Source organism: Pinus tabuliformis, chromosome 2_2 (assembly GCF_031772625.1).
Source record: "Pinus tabuliformis cultivar Carrire ecotype Pingquan chromosome 2_2, CPIR1, whole genome shotgun sequence".
Taxonomy (NCBI): Eukaryota; Viridiplantae; Streptophyta; class Pinopsida; order Pinales; family Pinaceae; genus Pinus; species Pinus tabuliformis.
The window spans coordinates 1,221,242,564-1,221,267,980 of NC_142300.1; the positions used below are offsets into that span (position 1 = coordinate 1,221,242,564).

Genomic DNA, 25,417 nt, shown 5'->3' on the forward strand with positions numbered 1-25,417 from the left:
ATTTGGAATTATCTCAAGCCCTAGATCCAACATCGTTCTTATCCCTAAGTTTCCTTGGTTAGTGCCTTCCTCAAGGGCCATTGCAATAAAACTCAAGTCAAATTCAATTTCATTGACCCTCTTCTTCTCCCATGCTTGGTTTAGATCTTTTGTTTGAAGTTTCAAACAAAACCCTAAGCCTTGCTTGGGTCCTCTTTGTGGTCCCATACCTTTATTATTCCTTATCTTACAGGGGGCACCTTAGAAAACCATCCTCTCTTGGGAATCCTAGGTGTACGGCATCCCTTATCAAGCAATATCTCTAATCCCTAGGTCTAGGCCTCCTTGAGCCTTTCTTGGAGAGCCCCACACCTTGCTTCTAGAGCAAGTAAATCTTATCATTTGAGTTTCTCTTGTGAATGCGCTCTTGAAGTCACTATCAATCCCATCATTGACTTATCATTCATAGTGATTTCCCTTATACAAGGACTCCTCCCATCGGTGAAAGCTCATAAAGAGCAGGGGACATCGACTTAGGTGACAGTGGGTCCGTGTCCCATTGTTGCCACTTGGTCTAGTAGTCACCCCTTTGGAACCCCTCCTAGGACCCCTACTAGATTGAGCGGTAACAAACCTGTTCAATGAGAGGTTGGAGGCAACTAAAATCTATTATGATAATCAGAGTTGCATCAGGCTCTCTGAAAATCCAATGTTTCATGATAGATTGAAACACATTGACATCTAATATCACTTCATCAGAGATTGTGTGCAGCGTGGAGCATTCTAGCTACAACATGTTCCCACAGAAGAGCAGGTTGCAATATACCCACGAAAGCTCTTAGGTGAACTATGTTCATATAATTCAGAGAACAAATGGGTATAGTGGAGAACCCCTTTCAGTAGCAGGGACAAGAGTTTTGGTTCTCAGTTGTAGTAGTTCTAGCAATAGCAACATGAGATCAGATGCAACGCAATGCAGAGTTTACAGCAGTACAGGGTATACAGTGTAGTGTCAACAGCAGTGCAGGTGCACTATGGTTCAACTATAGAGTGGCAGATGAATCAAAGTTGTGCAGTAGTTGGTTGGCAGTGGCAGGTTGACACAGTTGTCAGACATCAGCAATGTGTATGGGAGGATGTTATGTGATAGTAGAACACCTTCCTAGCTAAGAGTGAGTGTTAGTTTTGTAGCATCGAACTAGTGTTCTAGTCTCAACTTTGGTTAGAGAGGCTAAGGAACACAAGAGCTCCAGAACCCAGAAGAAATTTCAAGAGAAAACACCTAGAAATGGTTCAATTGAGTTAATTAGTCGATAATTAAATATTTCCTAAGTCTAACCTAGGAAAAGTGATTAATTAAGAGGAATTAATTGAGAAAGGTGAGATTTTTCTAGAAATTCGCCTGGATCGACTTAGAGATGATCTTAGTCGTTGATGGGGATCTAATCATGGTTGTTTGTGAGCCAACAAGAGATCATAAGAGGAGGTCAATAGGGTTGGAGCTAGACACACTGAGAGATCGATTTCCTAGGCAGATCAAGCTATCCAGCAACTGCCACTGAGCAGGGAAGAGGAGTTTGAGCCAGAGGAGAAGCAAAGTCAGTGAGGGGCAGAGACAGTGATTCTGGAGGAGACTCCAGTTCCAGAGAGGCAACAACAAGTGATAGAAATATTCTACAATGAAGTTGTGTAGGGGCTGCATTGTAGCTTCAGTGAGTAGTTCGATTTAGCTGTGAGGGAGGTCAATTCAGCGTCCAAAGGCCGAATTTTTTTTCCAGAGGGCCGGAGAGTCACTTCCAGCAGTAGAGACATGCATGATGCCTTGATTAGAGGCAAAATTGAGCCACAAGTGTGAGGGTCTATGCAAAGGTAGTGTAAAAGGCCTATGGAAAGGTTTGGAGACCAAATTTCTTGAGGTGGCCAGTGTCAAGATTGCTTGTGGAGAGAATTTTCTCTCTAATATTTTTGTTAGATATTTTCTAATTGGATAGCCAGTTGGGCATCCATAAATTGTACTCAGAGTATTTCAATGTTGCATAATAATAAAATCTTCATCTGCTGCACCGGTTTTCCCGCTTTGAGTTTTTCTGGGGACATTTGTCTAAAAATAATTGTGTCAATTTTATTGTGTGTGTGCTCTATATTTATCAGTTTCTAGCATTTTGTTTTCCGCAACGTTTTTATGGTGAAAATTGCAGTTGTGATTTTATTTGTTATTTGCCATAGCAAAGAAACTGCACTTAATTTTTAATCAGTTAGAAGAATAATTTCTAGTGGCTGTAATAGATTAAAAATTTCACAGGACACTATTAGGCAAGGTGCCCTTGGATTGCAATGATGCCAAGGACGAAATACTGCTCATACTAGATGAGTTGCAGCTCTAGATGAAAGATATGGACAGTAGACTGGAACACATTGAAGCACAACTTGCCCCACCTTCCAACCAAAGGAATACTAACAAACATGCTCAAGACCCCATTGAGGTGGATCCCTTGTTTCTTCATAGATTTCATGATAGCTCTTTGGTTCTCTAGTTTTTATAGTTACTCTATCGATTGTCAACCACAGAATATTTGTCTGCTTGATAACTTCTTTTTTTCAGGTCGAAAAAAGCAATAATTGTATTTATATCAGAAATATAAACAAAACATTATACCAGTACAGCTGTTCCTCAAATATATGAGACTATACATAGGAGTGGAATTAACACCAAAATTAACACCAGAATGAGCTCCAGCCAAAACTGGAAAGCACAGCTGTTCCTCATATATGAGACTAAACATAGGAGCGTAGAAATTAACACCAAAATGAGCTCCAGCCAAAATTGGAAAGCATCAGAAACAGAGCATGCCAAGAGAACCAAAAACTAACAGCCATTTAAGGGCCGAGTCTAAAATAGTCTCGCTGATCATAGAGAAGACTAAAATTAACCACTGAGAGGCAAAACAGATCTTAACAATCTGCTCCCCGCAACAAGAAAGACAAATCAAGCTTGGAGAACCTGCGTTCACTGGAAATAGCAAAATTAGAGGATGACAAACTTCAACATCCAGAGAAGCATCTGGAACTAATAGAAAACAAAACCAGAAATTGATGAAAGTGCCAGAACCTAAGCAAAAGCAAGGTTAGAAATCAGGGGGAAAGAAGTCCTGAATGGAGAAAATATTTCCCTCATAGGAAACCTGCATGAACCATGAGCCTGGAGCCGCCTGAAGACCTCTTTTTGATAAATCATCTGCACGCTGGTTAAGCTCCCTTTTGATGTGATGAATGGAAACTCCCTTGGATCTGGAGCCACAGGCAAGCTGAGCGGAGAGTGCAGGAGCACGCTGCAAGCTTGAGCCATTTATCTCCTCCCACACAGAGCCGTGAAAGAGATTCAGAACAACAATCGTCCTACCATACTTGATAATGAGCCTTAAACAAAGAAACTCCTCCCGCACAGAGCCGAAAAAGAGATTCAGAACAACAAGAAACCCACCATATTGGATAATGAGCCTATAGAGAAACTTCAGCTATGAACAGAAACACACGATTATTTTCTGTATAAATTTTGACTCAAACTTTTCATGGCAAAGAGCCTTTTGTATTGCCAGTGGTCTGGTTTTCATAGTTACATACCACAGGATTGCAGTAACTCTCTTGATATGTAATTTTAAGGAATATCAATAAAACTTTGCAAAAAAAGAAAAAATGTATACCAAGAAAAACACCATCAAAACCTCTAGCTCGTTATCATCCATGTCATCAACAATCCACAGAACCAAGTGATGCCTCAGTCTTCCAAAGCTCTTTGTAATGAAAATCACAATGGTAATCAAAAGAATTCACTAGTACAAGCCTTATGCAAAATGAGTATTCTCAGCTGGTCCTTTGCCTTCCCAGTCCCAATTTGCCAAGAGTGTGACATGGAAGTCTGGTTTGCAATGCAATTATAGACATTCAATTTTCATAGTGCTTTAATGGATGCATTTGAGAAAGCAGTGATGCATACAGTCAATGTGTTATTTCCTTGTTGGTCCGCAGTTATTGTTCATAGTTAGAACATATTAATTAGTGTTCGTATTAATCCAGTGGAATTTGTGTTCACTGAATATTCTATAAATGTATGGATTTTATTTTTTTGCTTCAAATGTGCAGAGGAGCTATGATTCCATCTATAATGCTGGCTCTAGGTGGCAACCTTGTGGGTGGTTAGTAAATTCTTTGCGCATTTCTTCGTCAACAGATTTTTGACTGTATGTTAGTGAGCTCTACTAGATGCATGTTTATTTATCTATCTTATTTCCACAGGTCCTGGAAACTCTAAGCTAGGATTTAAAACGACAGTAGCCATTATATTTGGTCGATTATTCTTGGTGCCTCCAGCTGGTCTTGGTATTGTTACTTTGGCTGACAAATTGGGTTTTCTCCCTCCCAATGACAAAATGTTTCGGTTTGTTCTCCTCCTCCAACACACAATGCCCACGTCTGTTCTTGCAGGTAACTTTTGATTCTTATTGCTTTTATTTAACAATTGTAGGTTATTTTCCCATTAGTATGCTAAAATTTGATTTATATTATTACTTGAAATTTCCTTATGTTTACCCTGTGAAAGTATCGTAATCCAAAATCAAACACAATTGTACATAAACAAATAATCTTGTCGTCAATAGAATTGAGAGGATTTAATATATAAATATATAAAATTGGAGGCGGCCTCGGAAAGGCTGGCACTGGTTAGCACCCCACGATCTATCCTTGACAAGCCGTTTTGGGCTTCTTCAAAATCAATTTCTAACACTCCAAACACGAAAAAATTAAGGCAAAAAGGGTTTAATTTGACACATCATAGTTCTCAGATATAGATCTAACTTATTGAACAGAAGAAGTAAATCATCTTCCGCATCTGAAGATTCCTTATATTCTAGTCTTCAAAGTTAAGGCCATCCTCCCTCTTCGGGTCTTTGGTTTTCCAGGCCACTATCTCATGGTTCCAGGCTTTCAGATCCTCAATTCATTAGACAATTAAGTACTGCAACAATAAAGACCTTGAAGTAGTAGAATCTTTTCAACATTGTTACTTGTAGTAATCATGTGCCAAGTGTCAAAATCTACCCATCCACAATCAATCTTTGACGATTGCCCCAACATGTCATTTTGTGTGTTCCAATGCTTTCTAAAGAGTGACTTTTTTGGCCATTATACTCACATTAACGTACGTTCCACCATCTACTTGAATCATCAACGCACAATGATCATGGGTATTATTCCTTTGTCAATGATGCCTCTTGTCACACCCCCAATCTTTTTTTTTTCTTATTGGGCGGGTGCGGCACCACCGACGCTCACCCTTTTAACGGATTTACGTTATGGACTACGCCTTAACCAGCAATATACTTAATTCAACACTTTAATTAAGCAACCGCATTAATCTTTCATCAACATATACATCATTATCATTGCTCATAATAAACATGAAACCGAACCATATAAATAACAACAACACATATGTTTCACGGGAGGGGCAACTCCCAAACGAGTTCGCCCGAACCTTTATATTATGAAAACCATTCAATAATACAATATACAATAATACGTGTTGCCGGACAAGATTCACGGCCAACACAACCGATTACAATAAAGGGCCAATGCCCATACAACCGTGCGTGCGCACTTATGGCGGAGTTAGCTCACCCGAGCCTCAACTCCCCAACTCGGCCACGCACCCACCGTGTCACCCGTTTACCCAACCCGTAGACAACTCGGGTCTGCGCACAATTCGTGTCACCGGAATGTTAACCTGCAGCCAACTCGGCCTGCGTATAACCTCGTGCCACCGTATAACAGACCTCCGCTGAACTTCGACCTGCGTCCCCGTTTAACACCTCCGCCCGTCTACACAATCAACTCGGTAAAACAGCGCTCAATCTCTTGCTGCGCAAGAGATGTGCGCATCACATCTGCGTCTTTACCCTTGTGCGAGTGTAGAGAGAGCAAACCAAGACTTGCTTGCTTGTCCAAATGATCCTCGCGTCCATCCTTTTATACGATGCTCAGCTCATTTGTTGGAGGGGTGTCCGCCCTCAAGCCGACCCCCGATTTTAAGTTTAGAAGCCCCAACGATTTATCTTAGTGGGTCGGCCCGTGCCCAAGTGCAAGGCCGCCCCACGCTCTTTATAAACTCGCTGTTCTTCCTTCGCATTTTCGCTAAGTGTATGAGCGCTTCACATACGTCGCTGTTGGCTCGTCCCTCCGTCGCATTGCTGCACACTGTCGTCGCCTGTCGCACGTTCCTGTTACATGCTCGCCCGTCCGCTATTTTGCACCGTTCGTCGTATGGCGGGGCGCCCACACCCGGGCCGCCCGCTATGCATACATGCCGCCCGCTTGCTGTAGCGTCCATCGCGCCTTGCTGAACTCCGCCTGCGCCTCTACATGCCCATGTGTCATCGCTTCAACGTTTTCATCCTCGGCACGGGTCGCCCTTGGGCCGCCCGCCCATCATGTGCGGTGCGCCCTCGGGTCGCCCACCCAATACACGCCTGGTTCTTGTCCGCCCACCGAACATACCTCCGTGCGCCTGTTCAGTTATGCCGCGCCCGTGTTGAACCACCCACAGTCATATCGTTCACCCCTTGGGCGCGGGTCGCCCTTGGGTCGCCCGCCCGTCGTGTGCGGTGCGCCCTCGGGTCGCCCGGCTCGTCCTCAACTCGCCTTCGTTCATGTGTTGCCCGGTCGGGTTGTCACACCCGCGTGCCGTGTCGCTGTCTCCTCGGGTGACTCTGCCCAACCGCCCATCGCAAACGCGCCCGCCGGGTCGCCGTGCACGGGTCGCCCTGCCCAGTCCGCCCGCGGGTCATGTCTTTGCCGGGTGAAACATGGAGCGCGCCCTGCCCAAACTGCCAGGGCGTTACACTCTCCTCCACCCGAAGACGTTGTCGTCCCGACAACACATCAACCACCACCATGGCTGATATTCACTATGATGTAGGCTCCCTTATACAAGGTAACCATCAACCTATGTAAAGTCTGCCTCCACCAAGTCAGCTCCATGTGCCCACGCACATAAACAAGTGCCAACCGCATGTCAACACTCCACGGTCCCATGTCCAGGTCTATGGGAACCCCCATTTTCTGCAACATGTCCTTCTACCTGCCCAATCACCATGTGAGGGCTCACTGCCTTGAGCAGCCAACAATGAGCCCATCTCCTTTGTCCTCTAAGAAGATGTGCGGGGAGAACCTGGAGGTTCTCCTCTATCAACCAGCTCCATCTCTTTATCGAGATCCTCATCCCTCGTTCTTCGTCGGCACGCCTCCCGATCTTCCTCCTGGATATTCGGCCCTCCATGTATATCATCAATGTCGTTCCCCACTTTCTCTAGTCTTCTTGGCAAGTCCAAGTTACTATCCGAAAGTGTTTCAACAACCAAGGGTTGTTCTGCAAGCTTTGCATTATCACCAAGCAACTGCTTGTCCTTTTTACGATCAGGTCTCATCATGCCAATGGTTGGAACACCAATGGGTATGTCTTCCTGACCATCATAGATGAAAAGCTTCTTCAAATGTGGTACGATCAAGACCTCATATTGCTTTATGAACTCCATCCCCAATATGGCCTCATAATCGTCAATCCTTACTATGGTAAAGTCCACCTTCCCGGTCCACGCACCAAGAGTGGTTTCTACTCTTTCAGCCATACCAAGGATCGCCATTGGCGGAGAGTTCACTGTCTTCATTTGTGCCCTTGCAAGTACAAATTTCAGCCCAAGTCTCCTGGCAGTACTTCTACTCATGAAATTATGTGAAGCCCCACTATCGATCATAGCAAGAACATCAGCTTCACCGAGCTTCATCTGAACGTACTCCAACCCATGTCTTTCTGAATCTCTCCCTTCGTCTTCCACTTCAATTCCTACCTTGGAGGTAGCACTTGGGTCTGCCTCGTTTGTAGTCTCATCGTGAAGTTCATCGGCGGAAGAGATTTCTATTACCAATTCCTCTTCAACTTGTGAGATTTTCTCCTTGATCCCTTCTTTTTGTTTCTCTTTAAGCTTGATTTCTTCCTTCAAGACTTCGAGATGTCTTTCAAGGACCAAGCAATCTCTTTTTTTCTTGTTCATCGCATGCCTTATCCTCAGTTCCTTGAATTCTGCTTCTATTAAGATTCCTTCATGTGTAAGTCGAAGGGCTTCGTCCTCATCCAAGTTCGAAGCTCCCTTTTCCACCAAGGCACGGAGAGCACCTTTCGTTTCTGACAACCTCTTGCCACAACTCATGTACTCCTGCCTTAGCTTCTCTGTTTCTTCAAGCACCTCCTTCTCGAATTCTTCCATAGTTGCATAACCCAATTGTTCCAAGAGAGACATTTTGCCGGATCGCCTACTTTGGAACAAGCAGATTCACCTTCAATTTCAACCGAGACAACCTTGTCCAAGTTCCAAATGTTTCAACACCAGCTCTTCGACCGAGCTCTGATACCACCTGTCACGCCCCCAATCTTTTTTTTTTTTATTGGGCGGGTGCGGCACCACCAACGCTCACCCTTTTAACGGATTTACGTTATGGACTACGCCTTAACCAGCAATATACTTAATTCAACACTTTAATTAAGCAACCGCATTAATCTTTCATCAACATATACATCATTATCATTGCTCATAATAAACATGAAACCGAACCATATAAATAACAATAACACATATGTTTCACGGGAGGGGCAACTCCCAAACGAGTTCGCCTGAATCCTTATATTATGAAAACCATTCAATAATACAATATACAACAATACGTGTTGCCGGGCAAGATTCACGGCCAACACAACCGATTACAATAAAGGGCCAATGCCCATACAACCGTGCATGCGCACTTATGGCGGAGTTAGCTCACCCGGGCCTCAACTCCCCAACTCGGCCACGCACCCACTGTGTCACCCGTTTACCCAACCCGTAGACAACTCGGGTCTGCGCACAATTCGTGTCACCGGAATGTTAACCTGCAGCCAACTCGGCCTGCATATAACCTCGTGCCACCGTATAACAGACCTCCGCTGAACTTCGACCTGCGTCCCCGTTTAACACCTCCGCCCGTCTACACAATCAACTCGGTAAAACAGCGCTCAATCTCTTGCTGCGCAAGAGATGTGCGCATCACATCTGCGTCTTTACCCTTGTGCGAGTGTAGAGAGAGCAAACCAAGACTTGCTTGCTTGTCCAAATGATCCTCGCGTCCATCCTTTTATACGATGCTCAGCTCATTTGTTGGAGGGGTGTCCGCCCTCAAGCCGACCCCCGATTTTAAGTTTAGAAGCCCCAACGATTTATCTTAGTGGGTCGGCCCGTGCCCAAGTGCAAGGCCGCCCCACGCTCTTTATAAACTCGTTGTTCTTCCTTCGCATTTTCGCTAAGTGTATGAGCGCTTCACATACGTCGTTGTTGGCTCGTCCCTCCGTCGCATTGCTGCACGCTGCCGTCGCCTGTCGCACGTTCCTGTTACACGCTCGCCCGTCCGCTATTTTGCACCGTTCGTCGTATGGCGGGGCGCCCACACCCGGGCCGCCCGCTATGCATACATGCCGCCCGCTTGCTGTAGCGTCCGTCGCGCCTTGTTGAACTCCGCCTGCGCCTCTACATACCCATGTGCCATCACTTCAACGGTTTCATCCTCGGCGCGGGTCGCCCTTGGGCCGCCCGCCCATCGTGTGCGGTGCGCCCTCGGGTCGCCCACCCAATACACGCCTGGTTCTTGTCCGCCCATCGAACATACCTCCGCGCGCCTGTTCAGTTATGCCGCGCCCGTGTTGAACCACCCACAGTCATGTCGTTCACCTTTTGGGCGCGGGTCGCCCGCCTGTCGTGTGCGGTGCGCCCTCGGGTCGCCCAGCTCGTCCTCAACTCGCCTTCGTTCATGTGTTGCCCGGTCGGGTCGTCACACCCGCGTGCCGTGTCGCTGTCTCCTCGGGTGACTCTGCCCAACCGCCCATCGCAAACGCGCCCGCCGGGTCGCCGTGCACGGGTCGCCCTGCCCGGTCCGCCCGCGGGTCATGTCTTTGCCGGGTGAAACGTGGAGCGCGCCCTGCCCAAACTGCCAGGGCGTTACACCTCTCCTCAGCGACCCTGAAACATCAACTTTTGTCGAGACTTTTATGTGACAGCTCAGTTGAATAAGGCTTCCGACTTCCTTATTTGCTTAATCCACTTTTCAATTTGTTTTTGTGCAGTAGGGGAGCTTCACTAGCAATAATTTGCTTGTTGTTGATTTGGGGTAGCATCAGATGTACTCTAGCCATGAAAATTGGTGGAAATGCTAAAGCACATGAGATCTCCAAGACCCAGAAATGGTTCAAGGAAATTCTGTCCAGTGAAGGAGATATTAAAATAATTAATATTTTTAATGGGTTCCTAAGTCTAAACTTAGGAAAAATAAAAATATTAATGGGTATTAATATAAAATTGGGTTAGAAGGTTCTAAATGACATGGATCAAGCCAAATCTAATCTTAGCCATTGATTAGAGATGTAATCTCGGCCGTTGAAGACTCAACAAAAAAAGTATAAGAGGAGGCTTGAGGGTCAATTGGAGATACACCAGAGTGATCAATTAATTCGATTTTCTAGAGCGGGGTTTGCTAAGAAAAATCGAACCAGTGATCAGTATTGCAGCGAGGGGCAGTGAGTGCAAGGCAGAGAGGCAGAGATAGTGTCGGAAGACCAGTGTAAAGGCAGAGAGGTAGACCTAGAGCCAGAGGGAGCCACGCAGAGACCCAGAGAGCCTGTGTTTGACACAGAGGCTGCAGAAGTGATGCAGAGAGGCTACGCAGAGCCTCAGAGGGCTGACGCAGAGGCCAGGAAGGCTGATGCAGAGGTCAAGAAGGTTGATGCAGTGCTTCAGAGTGGGCTAGAAAGGGTTTTGTGGAGCAGACTTTTAGAATATCTGCTTCCGAAGAGAGGTATTATTGCCAGATTATTTTTCTCTGTTTGGTGAGCTAGTTTGGCACCCAGTGTACTCAAGAAAAGTTGCTTAATAATAAAACCCTCAAAATTGTTGCACCGGTTTTCCTAAGTTGGTTTTTTATGGGGACGATTGTCGAAAAATAATGTTGTCCCTTGTGTGTTTGTCTATTTCTTTCAGCGGTTGATTTGTAGATGGTTGAGACTATATTGTGTTTATTTCATTGTTTATATGGTTAAATAACTTGTTAGAAATTAAACAAATAGGTGAAATAAACTAGAAAATACAGATAAAATTTCTAGTGGGTAATACTTGGAAATTTCAACAGTTGTATTGCTCTTTGAGAGAGAAAATGTCCTATTCTATAAACTTAATCATTGTAGTTTTTCTGTCAAGTTTCACTTCAAGAATGGGACATAACTTCTCATCCATATTTTAAAAAACTATAGGTTTACCAAATATATATCCAACACCAAACACATTCAAATGCAGAAATTGATGGCAAGGGTGGGAAGTTAATGTCCTTTTCATTCAAATGCAGAAATTGATGGCAAGCGTGGGAAGTTTATGTCCTTTTCATTCAAATGCAGAAATTGATGGCAAGGGTGGGAAGTTTACTTTCTTTTCTTTTCTTCTTTTTGCTTTTTTTTCCCTTTTCTTTCTTTTGAGCTAGGATGGGCCTAGGCCAATGCCAACCCCAGTGTTGGATGAAAGAATTATTTGCCTACTTGAGATTCTGTCACTAAGACTGTATAAGGTTTGTTCATGTCTAGATGCCTTGTGGGACAGATTTATCCTTACAAGTGGCTCCCACTCTCAACTCTTCCCCATAAAACTTGAACCTATAACCTGATAAAAACTAAATCCAACACAAACTCACTGATCTACTCCTCAGGAACAATTCACTTATTAACAAAACTATATTTAAAACAAAAAATTACGCCATAAAACTATCTTTAATGTTAATTGTAAATTCCATGCATCCATACTCCATATACATTGGATACTCGAATTTTGCAATAATATTAGGGATAAACATTTTGCAGAGCATTAAACTTTTTTAGCACTCATCTCAGCTAATTGAGTCTTTAATGAAAAAAGTTTATTTAGTAATTACAGTAAATAAAATGTTAATTTAAAAATAGTCCCTTATATCGTCCCACTGCTACACCAATGACTTGATTTATATTATAAAAACTTTGAACACAATTTTAGATCCCCAAAAGTAATAACTTACGTTAATGACTTCACCGATACACCAACCATTTAAAATGTTAGAAAAAAGTGCGAACCACATATTTCTTTATTTCTTTTAGTTATGAGAAGATAATTGAGTCAATGAAGCAAAGTAATGCTTGATTTATATTATAAAAACTTTGAACACAATTTTAGATCCCCAAAAGTAATAACTTACGTTAATGACTTCACCGATACACCAACCATTTAAAATGTTAGAAAAAAGTGCGAACCACATATTTCTTTATTTCTTTTAGTTATGAGAAGATAATTGAGTCAATGAAGCAAAGTAATGCTATAAGTCCACAAGGGCGATTTTATAAATAGTAATGTAATTTTTATTAATTATGAAAAAATTTGTAATGTTCTGTCTTATTATATAAATATAAAAATAAAATTTAAAACTGAAATTAATAATTAAAATAAAATTGAGGTAAGTTAGTTTGTTGTAGTTATTCTAAGTTGTTACAACTCATGTTTTTTTATAGTATTTTTCTCTAATAGTCTTGAGAGGCGTTCCAGTGAGATAGACATATTGCTTTTTCATGCTTGATGTATTCGGCCCTTTTCCTGTGAAGCTTCAAAATAAATGCTCCCAGCTTCTCGACAAACCCCCCTCTAAATAGATTATCCCAAGAGCTAACTTTCTCTGTTGTCTTTGAAAGCCTCACATTCTAAAATGAAATGTTTTTCTGACAAAATAAAATTAAAATAAATACAACAAAATAAAATATAATACAACAAAATATAATAAAAGTAACTCTATGTGAAAACATTTTTAGGTCAAAATAAAATAAAAATAATAATAGAAAAATAAACATAAAAATAAAAATAATTTCATGGTATTGACCCATGGTATTCATGTGGAATATAGCCTATTTAAAGAGGGAAATTAAACCAACTTAGATCCATCTTAATTCTAAATCTACCAAGCACCAAGAGGGATCAAATCTCTTGAGATGAAATGTCTTTTAAAATGTAAAGAGATTTGATCTCTCTCGACCTTCAATAGATCTAGAATAAATATAGATGTAGGCTGATTAACTAAACAATAATGTTCATGAAATTATTAATTAGATAAATCATGGTGTTCATTAAATTAAGTTAAATAGTACCTACACAATAAAAAATTATATGCAATTAGATTTGGTTGACTCATCAAACTTTCTCAAGTTTTTAATATTTTTTTGGCATGACCAAAATAATAAAAAACAAAAGACTTTTAATGTGTCATTCTTATTCTTATTTTTATTTTTATTTTTATTTTTAGACTATTTTTAGTCTCATGAACCATAAAATATCATTTCATTTTTGTGTCGACCAAGGTGTGATATTGAAATGATACTTATATCTAATTATCTTTCTTAATATAATATGAAAAATGGGAAATTCAGAAAATAAAAACATCTTCTTGAACTTCGACTTTCTGCAGCGGCCATGCCTATTAGTTAACACCCTTCATCGAGATGAGGAACTTGCTTTTCCTCAAATATCAACTTCTAACAAATTTTAAAGTTGATTTAAAGCTTCTCTATGTATTCTTTCATTGGGGTGAAACAACTCAATAAGACCTACTGATCAAAAGAAGGCTTATAAAAAGGAAAAAGGAAATTGATAGGATTTAAAAAAAAAAAAATGGTGGATATTCAGACGTTTCATTGCTTGTATTTAATGAGTTACCTACCCATGCTAGTCAGCTAAACAGTTTATATATACCATTGCGAAATAGACACGATAACAAGCTTCAGTCGATGTATATGAATGCAGGGGCTGTTGCTAATTTAAGAGGCTTCGCAGAAATGGAAGCATCCGCAATTCTATTTTGGATCCACATTTGTGCAGTTTTTTCCATGGCTATCTGGATAATTTTGTATCTTCATTTGTTATTTTAATTAAGCAGCTGTGCAACTTAATTCTTTTAGCATCAAGTACATGTTTTTCTTCTAGTCATCCTCGATGACCATTTGTCAGCATGAGACAGAAGGAAAGCTTCCATGCAAACGCCAATATTAGGGACCGTTCTGCAGCAACTCCATAAGTTTTCTCTTCTCCTGTTTGTGATAATAGTCATATCTGGGTTGTAATAAGCATTATTGTTGTCATTGGCATCGTATTATTCAACTGTAAGCTGATGTGTGACAGAGCTTGGATACTGTCCAGCAGCAAATCTGTCATTTTTCAAATTTGGTGTCTTTAAACATTTTTTAAATATCCGCTCCTAGTTTTGCCTTTTCAAGAGTGCCTCGTAATTCTTCAAATGATTTTTTGGAAATATGGCCATGGGTTTGGCCTGGAAACAATGGTTATAGAGTAATAAAGGAACTGTGATATCTCGGTAAATCTCATGATGATGTTTATGTTTGCTTTTCATAAGCTGGTTACTTGGTTTGAATATCCGTGGAAACATGTGGAGTCAATAGGGTTTATTGGCGAATCTGGTTATCTTGATATTTTACATATTTATATGATGTATCTGGGAAATGATGAATGAGAAACAACTTTAATTCATTTTTAGTTATTCATAGTAGTTTAAAATAATTTAAAAATTACATCTTGGCCAATATTTTTAGTTTAGATGGTTGGTATTAGAAAGCCTGAGCAATAAATATAATTATGAGAGATTAAGTGGTAAAATTAATATTTACAGGGTTAAGGTAAGATAATTTATTATACAAGATGAACAATTACAATTATAGTTACAATTTCTTCCATTTTTTAGTTTTATAAATATATATTGAAGTAGGTACAATAATATTGGTTATGCAAATTATTAGTAGATTGGTAAACCAACACAGTTAAATTAACTACCAAAAATTGACTTAAGTAGTTTCATTTTTTATATTTTTTTTAATTAATTGTTGTCACATTGTTTAAACTTTTTTGCCATTTCATTTCAGTAGGAGTAACCTCAGCTCAGCCCTCTTCAATTGTTGGCTTGAATGCATCCTTATCCATCCTTGAACATGCCTACTTACGTAGTCCATCACTCACATGATATTGTTTCTCTTGTATACCATTGCTCCCATGTTAATAAACAACCTATCACTCACTACACAAGTTGCCTCAGAGCCATGGAGCCTAGAGTTTCTAGAGAATGTTCTTCCCAAGAGGATCAACTTGACTTAGGATGTCATGAATTTCCTTGGGGTCAATAATTGTGGAAGTTTCCTAATTGCTTGTGGTCCTAAGTGTGTAGATACATCCTCTCACATCTAATGACTTTTATAATGAGACCTTCTTAGGGTAGAAAGGAGAAGAATAGAGTGAAATAACCTTATTATGTTATAAAAATACCACTAGGTTAGGCCCTCGTTTCATGAATGAGGCCAGTTTACGAGTTAGTCAAGGAAGGCTAAAGGGCAAGGGATCAAAGGAGGATTCTACAAATTAGAATGTATACTTGTCTTTTGCATTGTTGTTAAATATTATTAGATTTTGTAGCTCAAACAGGGGTTTTAGTCTCAGGTGATGTTAATAAGGCCAAGAGCACAAGAGGATTAATTATCTTCAAACCTAAAAAAAAATTCTAAGGGAAAATGTTTTAATTGGATTATTAACTAGTTTTAAATTATTTTCCTATGTCTATCTTAGGAAAATAGGTTAATAATTACTAAGACAAGTCTATTTCTCTTTAGTGACTTCCATAAAAGTAACTTGATGGAGTCAAGATGATCTTAGCCATTGATCGAGATTAGATCTTGGTCATTGACATCTCAACGAGAGATTATAAAAGGAAGTCGATGAGCATCTTGGATATCATAGTGAATTAGTAAGGGTGTAGTGATAGCGTGGGGTTTGACACCAACGAGGGTTTGAGCAGTGATTGAGGAGATTTGTTAGAGAGATTTCTAGTTTCTGATAGATAGGAAACCAAATTATTTCTGCAGAGGGAGGTCGAGTTTGCCAGTGCGAGTTGCAAGTTTATTAATGTGAGTTGTTGGAGGACCAATTCATGTTGTCAGTTGCTAGAGCAAGTTGTTGGAGGTAGAATAACTTGTCAAAACAAATTTCGAAGGAAATGCAAGTTGTCGAAAAGGACAATGCACATTTCCAGTTGGCCAGTGTAAATATAGGAAGTGTGAATTGCCAATTGGAAGTTGAGTTTATTCACAGAAGTTCGATTTGGTCAATGGAAGTGAAGAAAAATATTTCCTGGAGCTTTTCCATTCTACGATAAGCAGTTTATGTAAATTTTCAATCACAGATTTGTTGAAGAATAATGAACCCTCATTTGCAAAATTTGTTTTCCCCACATTGGGGATTTTCCTGGGACAATTTGTCCAAAAATACCGGTGTCTATTTTTATGTGTGGTTTTCTCAGTTCTTGTGGATTATTAATTTGCGAATATTGTAGCAGTGTTTTTATTTAGTATTTGCAGTAAATTATTTTGTTGGGACAAATAATATTTAATAAATTAGGAGAATAATTATCAATTAATCGTAATAATTTTCACATGTTATCAGAGCAATTTGAAGTGCAAAAGATTATTTGAGAACGCTTAGCGTAGGGTGTAGGAGAATTCAAGAGTTCATAAAAATTAGTGCGTTTTATTCTAGATTTACTTTGGGATTGCTTAATCTATTCAGAGGGTTTCAAAGAAATGACTTTAGTTGGTTTATAGGATCAAAACATATTACATGGAGCATCTAACTTTAGCATATGGAAATCCAGAATCTTGTTAATCTTGGAGGATAATGTTCTAAAGGAATATGCAACCAGTGTTGTATCAATGCTGACAAATGCAACATGGCTCCTTGCTTACAAGAAGCAAGATGACAAAACCAAACAGATTATTTTGTATGGGGTCAAGGATCACATCGTGCCTCATATAGCAGAAGAGGATACAAGAAAGAAGATGTGGGATGTAGTTTGTAAACTCTATCAATATTCCAGTGTAAACATGAAGTTGATCTTGAGGGAGAAACTTCGAAGCATGAAACAAAACAAGGGTGAAACTGAAGTATCTAGCCTTACCAAGGTGAAACATGTCAAGGAAGAATTGGTAGGTGTTAGTGAAAAGAAAGACAATGAGCTCGTCAATATAGGTTTACTAAGGAATGGGATGTCTTCATATAGATTATTATAGGAAGGCGTGATCTTCTAGATTGGAAAGGACTATGGTCGAATTTTACCCAAGAAGAACTTAGGAGGAGCCTCTTCAGTGACACCAACAACACTAGATAAAGGCTGGGGAGAACAAGAAAACCTGGCTCTTGCCAAAAAGAACAAAGCAAAGAAGGGATCCAACAAAGGGTCCAACTCCAAGGGGGACAAGAAGGACCTATCAAAGGTCAAGTGTTATGGCTGTCACAAATTTGACCACTATGTCAGCAATTGGTCGTAGAGGAAGAAAGGTGACAAGAAGAGCAATAAGCATACGACGACTTCAACAAAAGTATTTAAGCTTTCCAGTTAGATGGAAGAGGATTTCTCACTCAAAACTTGCCTGACTAGCACAACCTCACAGGGCGTTTTGTAATAGATAGTGGGGCGTCATTCCATATGACAAGAGTTAGATAATATTTCTCTAGCTACAAGGAGGAAATAAGATTCCAAATTGAGATTGGGAATAAGTCCAAGTGTAATCCAATTGGGAGAGGGATAGTCCTATTTCAAAGGGAGTTTGGCAAGCTGATTCCAATCCATGATGTGTTGCATGTGCCAGGAATGGGGATGAATTTGATTTCCATTTCTATTCTTCAAGATAAGGGGTACAATGTACTCTTTAGAGGGAAGAAGGTGTTGATAAAGCGCCAAGAGTGGAAGTCACCCATAGTAATTGGAGTCAAGAGCGACAAACTTTATAGGTTGCAGATGGATACTCCAAAAGCACTAGTAAGCAGTAGTGGTTTGAGAGATCAAGGAGATCTTTGGCACAGGAGGATGGGCCATATCCCAAATAGGGCATTTGAGTCGCTCAAGGAACAATGACGTGTTCCAGATGTGAGCACAGATCACGATGATGTATGCAAGGGATGTGTGCTGGGAAATGTTAATTTTTAGGGTTAGATTGTTCTCAGCTATAGATAACTGTATTAATAAACATTTTCAACATTTTCATATTACATTCACCCCATAATATCGTATCATCATTAGCAATTATGTTAAGAGAACAATAAACATCAATAATGTAGTGGACTAGTAAGGAACAACAAAAGAAAAGCATGCACAATAGAGACATCAAGATTTATGACAAAGACCAGTGAAAAACCCCACAAGGGGGAAAGACCCAACCATATTTTTTTCTATTAGATATTCATCAAATGTTCAATTGAGATATAATGTACAATAAGAATGAGATGAATCAATCACATTAGGCCTCCTAGGGCCAACCCAAGTCGATTCACAACTTCGTTTGTGAATTGAACGAAACAAGTCCAAGAGAGTTGTTATCATATCACTGTCATATATAATATCACATCTACCACAGAGACACTGACACATTTTCCATCCATCATGTTATCACTATCATCAAGGTCATTGTCACAACCATACTATCATGTCATGGACATTGTCATATCAAGGGTTACTGTCATACATCAAAGGACACTATCGCTATCACACATGAAGATCAAGGTCTCATATCAAAGGCATTGTCACATTGTCACATATGAAGATCACTGTTGCGTCTCACTATCATATAAGTTACAACCATATACAAATGCATCAAGGTTACTGATATTGTCATCATTACTGTCAACATAAGAACACATCTCATAGCCATACAATGTACTACCTTTTCATGTATCTTTGTCACCAAACTTAGTCATGTTATCATTGTTATATAGATCATTATCTCATTATAGATCATTCTCACATGATATATATGTATCACTGCCTTATTGTATATCTATAGATCATTTTCTTACTTTCCATACATCATAATGCAAGTCACAAAATAGATGAGAACCATAAGATAAAGTATGTAAGCCACAAAACAACATATGTGAACTATAGTAAGCCATGCAACGATACCTATGAGCTATTGTAATACAAGCCATTGTAATAGCGAGCCACAGTGATGTAATACGATCCCACGGAGTTAAGTGATGTCACTATATAAAAGTCATTGCTACAGGGGTTGTAACGATGCCACTGTGATGCCACTGAATATAATTCGATGCCACATGAATATAGTAATACAGACTAACGGAAATGTGATGTGATCCATGGGCCAAAGAAGAAGACACAGTGTGAGCCATAAATAGATGCGAACCACCACAGAAAATACAATGCAAGCTAGGAGCCATACAATGTGAATTACACAGATAAATGCAATGCCATGTAGCCATAGAGAATAGTGATACCAGAGTTAGGCAATGCCATTAGGTATCATATGGAATGGACCATATAATAGAAATGTGAGTTATTGTACAGAGACAACTTCTGTGAGTCATTACAGAGTACTTGAGCCATAGTAAATACAAGCCACACAGTCTCAAAAGATAAGTGAGCCTTAGAGAAGTTCTATCCACAATGAATGAGAGCCTCAGATAATACAACGAGCCACAAAGAGCCATACAAACCACATAAGACTTACTTTTAATTGTGTTTTTCAAATGGTGGAACATTGACGGGTATTTATAGTTGATTCTGCCTATGAAGGGTCACAACCCTTGGGCAAGCCAACATGTCAATATGAAGTCAACTTGTAACTTGGAGGGAGAATGAGAATCTCAGATAATACAACGAGCCACGAAGAGCCATACAAACCACATAAAACTTACTTTTAATTGTGTTTTTCAAATGGTGGAATATTGACGGGTATTTATAGTTGATTCCTCCTATGAAGGGTCACGACCCTTGGGCAAGCCAACATGTCAATATGAAGTCGACTTGTAACTTGGAGGAAATCATTTTAAATTCAAACTTGCTTATAATATTATCAAATATATTCCCCACACATTAAATAAGAGGAGTGCCCACCCATTAATAATAATAATATTCTTTGTCCATTTTGAATTCTGATTTTGGGTCATGATGAGATTTTAGGTCTGTGGGGAAATTTGTCCCATAGTTGCCAAATTTCAACACTCTCCCTCAGCTAGGGAGGAATTTCCATCTACATCATAAGTCTCATCTCATATGTACATGCACACGCTTCAAAAAGCCGTTATCTTGTTATTTTTTCTATAACTTCTTTCTGAGATGTTTTAGGTTGAGAAATATGGAGTCTCATTTTGTCTCATCTCTTCTCATCTAGTCTCGTAGAAGAAGAACCATCCACCACTGGTGACGGGGGAGATCAACTAGATCTTCCAAACCCTACTAGTCTCCAGGTCAATTTCCATAACCTTCATCTCAACTGAACAATGATGTCTCAATATAAAGAAGAAGAATCATCATAGGGGAGCTCTAGCTTCCACCCTATATCCACAGAAAACAAGGAAGATTAATTTGCCACCCTATATCTGATCAACAATAGGCAGGGTGCCACTTACCATGAGAGACAAGGATCACACTCATCCTATTATCTAATGACAATATAAAGGATACCCAAATTTCCCTTATGTCTCATCTCTTCTCATCTAGTCTCGTAGAAGAAGAACCATCCACCACTGGTGACGGGGGAGATCAATTAGATCTTCCAAACCCTACTAGTTTCCAGGTCAATTTCCATAACCTTCATCTCAGCTGAACAATGATGTCTCAATCTAAAGAAGAAGAATCATCATAGGGGAGCTCTAGCTTCCACCCTATATCCACAGAAAACAAGGAAGATTAATTTGCCACCCTATATCTGATCAACAATAGGCAGGGTGCCACTTACCATGAGAGACAAGGATCACACTCATCCTATTATCTAATGAAAATATAAAGGATACCCAACTTTCCCTTAGTGATAAGTATCACACATTTTATTGTCTACTGACAATAGGCAGGATAACCAAGTTGTCATAAGTGACAAGGATCACACATCCTATTGTTTGTTGATCTTCCCACCTTGACCCTCAAGAATCAAGTGGTAGAACACCTACATCCACTAACTTGGGGAGGATACCCAACTTACCAAAGGTAAAGATCACACACACCCAAGTCTCTCCTTACCCACTGCCCAGATGGGTGGCAATCTTGACAAGCCCAACTTATGGGTAGGATGCTTACTAGGGTATACTCTGTTAAGTCCCAGACTTGACGGTAGGGGAGGATACCCAACATGTCATAAATGACAAGGATCACACAGACTCCACAATGGCAATAGGGAGGATACCCAACATGTCATAAATGACAAGGATCACACATCCTATTTTCTGGAGTTCCCTCAACCCAAGAGCTTTTTGGCTTAATTCCTTTCCTTGGGAGCTCAAATTGGGGGGAAGTGCATAGTTGAGTGCCCTCGATCAGCCATGACCCTTTCTCGGGAGGGTCACTTCCACCAATCCAAGCTGCTCTTTGAAGACCAAGAACTTCCCTTTCGGCAAAGGCTTGGCAAGAATGTCAGTTATCTACTCATTGGGAGATGAGTTGGAGACTTATTGCTCCTCTCTACACCATATCCTGGATATAGTGATATTTAATCTCAATACGCTTGGACCTATCATGGAACACGAGATTCTTTGGAATTCATATGCTACTCTTGTTGACGCAATATATCACAGACGTGCCCAACATATGTTCAACCAGTTCTCCAGAGAGCTTTCTCAATCACACTGTGTTGTGGTTAGCCATGTTAGCAATATTTAACTCTATCTCAACCATTTTTTGTTTTCAACACATCCAAATCATGGTAGACGCCAAACTAAAGCTACACCTAGATGTGCTCTTCCAGTGAACAACATTTGCGGCCTCCGTCCTCATCGGTGAATCTTTGAAGTTTCTGACAGTGTGTCTCAGTCCATGATTAATATTTTTGTGTAGATATCCCAATACCTATCCAGGGTCTATCTAACTCAGACTATATGATGCAAAACAAGTATCTATCTAGCTGTCAACGCATCATAGGATCCTTCAAATCTGAATTTGAAGAGGAGTCTCTTTCAATTGCTTCAATATAATCCATCATGCCAAGTCTCTGAAAACATACTTCCCTTAACAAGGAAGTCCTCATCATTTCTCAGTTATACTTCTAATCTCAAGTAATTGATCATATGGGCTTAGAGGTTAACTCCCTCTGATCCTACCAGAAAATGAATTATTAGCATATATGAAACCAAACATCAGATACATATCTTCAATCATGAAGAGTGGTTGGAGTCTACATCAAATGTCCAACATTCCAAACATGCCAAGTCCATGGGACTTGCTAGAGTCCATATGGAACGAACTTCAATTTGAAATCATGTGTCTCTTCTTATGTGCCTCAAAGCCCTAAGGTGGCTCTAAGTATGATTCCTCCTTAAATATATTGAAGGAAACCAACTTCACATACGTCTTGATAATAATGCATAGGAAACAAGTGCTATGATATCATCACAATCCTCTCCTTTTGAGAGCATATTCCTTATCACTAATGAATTCAATATCACAGAAGCATGTGGAACTACAACATATTTGTCATTTAGAATGGTCCTTGTATGAAGGACATAGAACTCTCAACATCTCCTTATCTCAGAACATATTGTTTGATTTGTTACATGAATGGGAAGCCTCTTCAATTATAAATATCAACCGTCAAGGTCTAAGCTTCGGTCTATTTATCAAATCATGGGATGGCTTGACATTTTTCTCAATCTTGATATAGAGGACATGGTCCTCACATTCATCAGATGTACTTGTTGATCCCAGAACGGGAGCAAGAGCAGTAATAGCAAGCTAAATAAACATAACAAAATTGTACATGATGATAAGACAAGATTGTCTTTCTTCTTTAGATATCAAAGCAACTCCTTCATTTTCTTGCACCAACTCCCTCTTCCTGCCTTGCTCTTATCCTGATGATCCTTAAGAAGGATCTGCTTTCCTTGATCACATTCTCATCGAAGAAGTTAGAAGCATTCAAATACTTATACAAGGAAGAATAAACAATAGTCTAAAACAATAAATCTAAATAAGACCAGTGTCATAAAGAAATAACATAAGCCTTAATGGTACTTATCTTTAATGAGGATTGAAGGAAGTTATCAGCTCCCTCTTGATCCTACCTCCATGAGTCACCTTTTTCCCACAACCATATGTCCATATCATCATCTGAAGAAATGCATCCTCTTCATCACCTGTATTATCCATATCCTTTCTAGGCCTAACTATCAATATATCAGATGACCACTAGATCTTGCACCATACCCTCACCTAGGGCTTCTTTGAATATGTCCCAAATAATTTAATAACTTATCATTGATCATATATAAAGAAATTCTTAATCATATCAGGCCCTTTCCATATCAAGACCATTCCCAGGGTTTCTCCCAAACCCTAGCCTCTATTTGTAAGAACAAAGGACTTCTTTAGGGTTTCTTGCAAAGACTAACATTCTTTTAGGTCTCTACCATCCTCATCCCCTTCACTCTGCTTGACCATAAACTCCATCATAGATGTCTTCACGGGGGTGATCTCAATGACTTTTCTTCAGCCCATCTTTGATACCATGTTAATTTTTAGGGCTAGATTGTTCTCAACTGTAGATAATTGCATTAATAAACTTTTTCAATATTTTCACATTACATTCACCCCATAACATCATATCATCTTTAATAATTATTTAGGGAGAATAATAAACATCAACAATATAGTGGACCAGTAAGGAACAACAGAAGAAAAGCATGCATAATAGAGACACCGATATTTAGGTCAAAGACCAGGGCAAAACCCCACAAGGGTGAAAAACGCAACCAACTTCTTCTTCTATCAAATATTCATCAAATGTTCAAATAAGATACAATGTACAATAATAATGAGATGCATCAATCATATCATGCCTCCTAGGGCCAACCCAAGTTTGTTCACAACTTCGTTTGTGAACTAAATGAAACAAATCCAAGAGAGTCGCTATCATATCACTTTCATATATAATATCACATCTTCCATAGCAACACTATCACATTTGTCATCCATCATGTTATCACTATCGTCAAGAGTATGTTATCACCAAGGTCACTGTCACAACCATACTATCATGTCATGGACATTGTCATATCAAGGGTTACTCTCATACATCAAAAGACATTATCATTGTCACATATGAAGATCAAGGTCTCATAGCAAAGGCACTGTCACACTATCACATATGAAGATCATTGTCATGTCTCACTATCATATAGGTTACAAACATATACAAATGCTCAAGGAACTGATATTGACAACATTACTACCAACATAAGAACACATTTCATAGCCATACAACATACTACCTTTTCATGTATCTATGTCACCAAACTTACTCATGTTATCACTGTCATATCGATCATTATCTCATTGTAGATCATTGTCACATGATATATATGTATCACTGCCTTATTGTATATCTATAGATAATTGTCTTACTTTACATACATCATAATGCAAGTCACAAAATAGATGAGAACCATAACATAAAGTATGTAAGCCACAAAACAACATATGTGAACTATAGTAAGCCATACAACGATACGTACGAGCTACTGTATTGCAAGCCATTGTGATAGCGAGCCACAATGATGTAATACGATCCCATAGAGTCAAGCGATGTCACTATATAAAAGTCAATGCCACGAGAGTTGTAATGATGCCATTGAATATAATTCAATGCTGCAGGAGTATAGTAATACAAACTAACAGAAATGTGATGAGATCCGCGGGCCATAGAAGAAGGCACAATGCAAGCCATAAATATATGTGGACCACCACAGAAAATACAATGCGAGCTAGGAGCCATACAATGTGAATTACATAGATAAATGTAATGCCATGTAGCCACATAGAATAGTGATACCAAAGGCAATGCCATTAAGTATCATATGGAAAGAACTACAAAATAGAAATTTGGTTCACTGTATAGAGATACCATCTGTGAGTCATTAAAGAGTATTCAAGCCATAGTAAATACGAGCCACACAAAGTATCAAAGGATAAAGAAATCCTTAGAGAAGTATGATCCACAAAGAATGAGAGCCTCAAGTAATACAGCGAGCCACAAAAAGTAATGTGAGCGTCAGGAAATATAATGTGTGCCATAAAAATGAAGATAGTGAGCCACAAAAAGATTATAATCCCAAAGGTACTATACGAGTCTAAGATAGAGCAATACGAATCACAAAAGAGTTACCTTTAATTGTGATTTTAAAATGGAGGAACATTGACAAGTCTTTATAGTTGATTCCGCATGTGAAGGGTGACGACCCTTGGGCAAGCAGAC

At 39.7% G+C, this 25,417-nt stretch overlaps 2 protein-coding genes across 3 annotated transcripts in view; one reads left to right on the top strand and one right to left on the bottom strand.

Annotated features, from left to right (window-relative positions):
* LOC149197889 (protein PIN-LIKES 6-like) overlaps nucleotides 1-14,382 on the top strand; it is a 162,047-nt gene extending 147,665 nt beyond the window's left edge. Inside the window, exons 7-9 of the mRNA XM_089406195.1 lie at nucleotides 4,120-4,172; nucleotides 4,273-4,461; nucleotides 13,914-14,382. Coding sequence (XP_089262321.1) covers nucleotides 4,120-4,172; nucleotides 4,273-4,461; nucleotides 13,914-14,038 — 367 coding nt within the window. The 3' untranslated portion in view covers nucleotides 14,039-14,382. The remainder of the gene's footprint in view (nucleotides 1-4,119; nucleotides 4,173-4,272; nucleotides 4,462-13,913) is intronic.
* LOC149197888 (protein PIN-LIKES 6-like) overlaps nucleotides 1-25,417 on the bottom strand; it is a 442,686-nt gene that overhangs the window by 319,629 nt on the left and 97,640 nt on the right. The window lies entirely within an intron of this gene.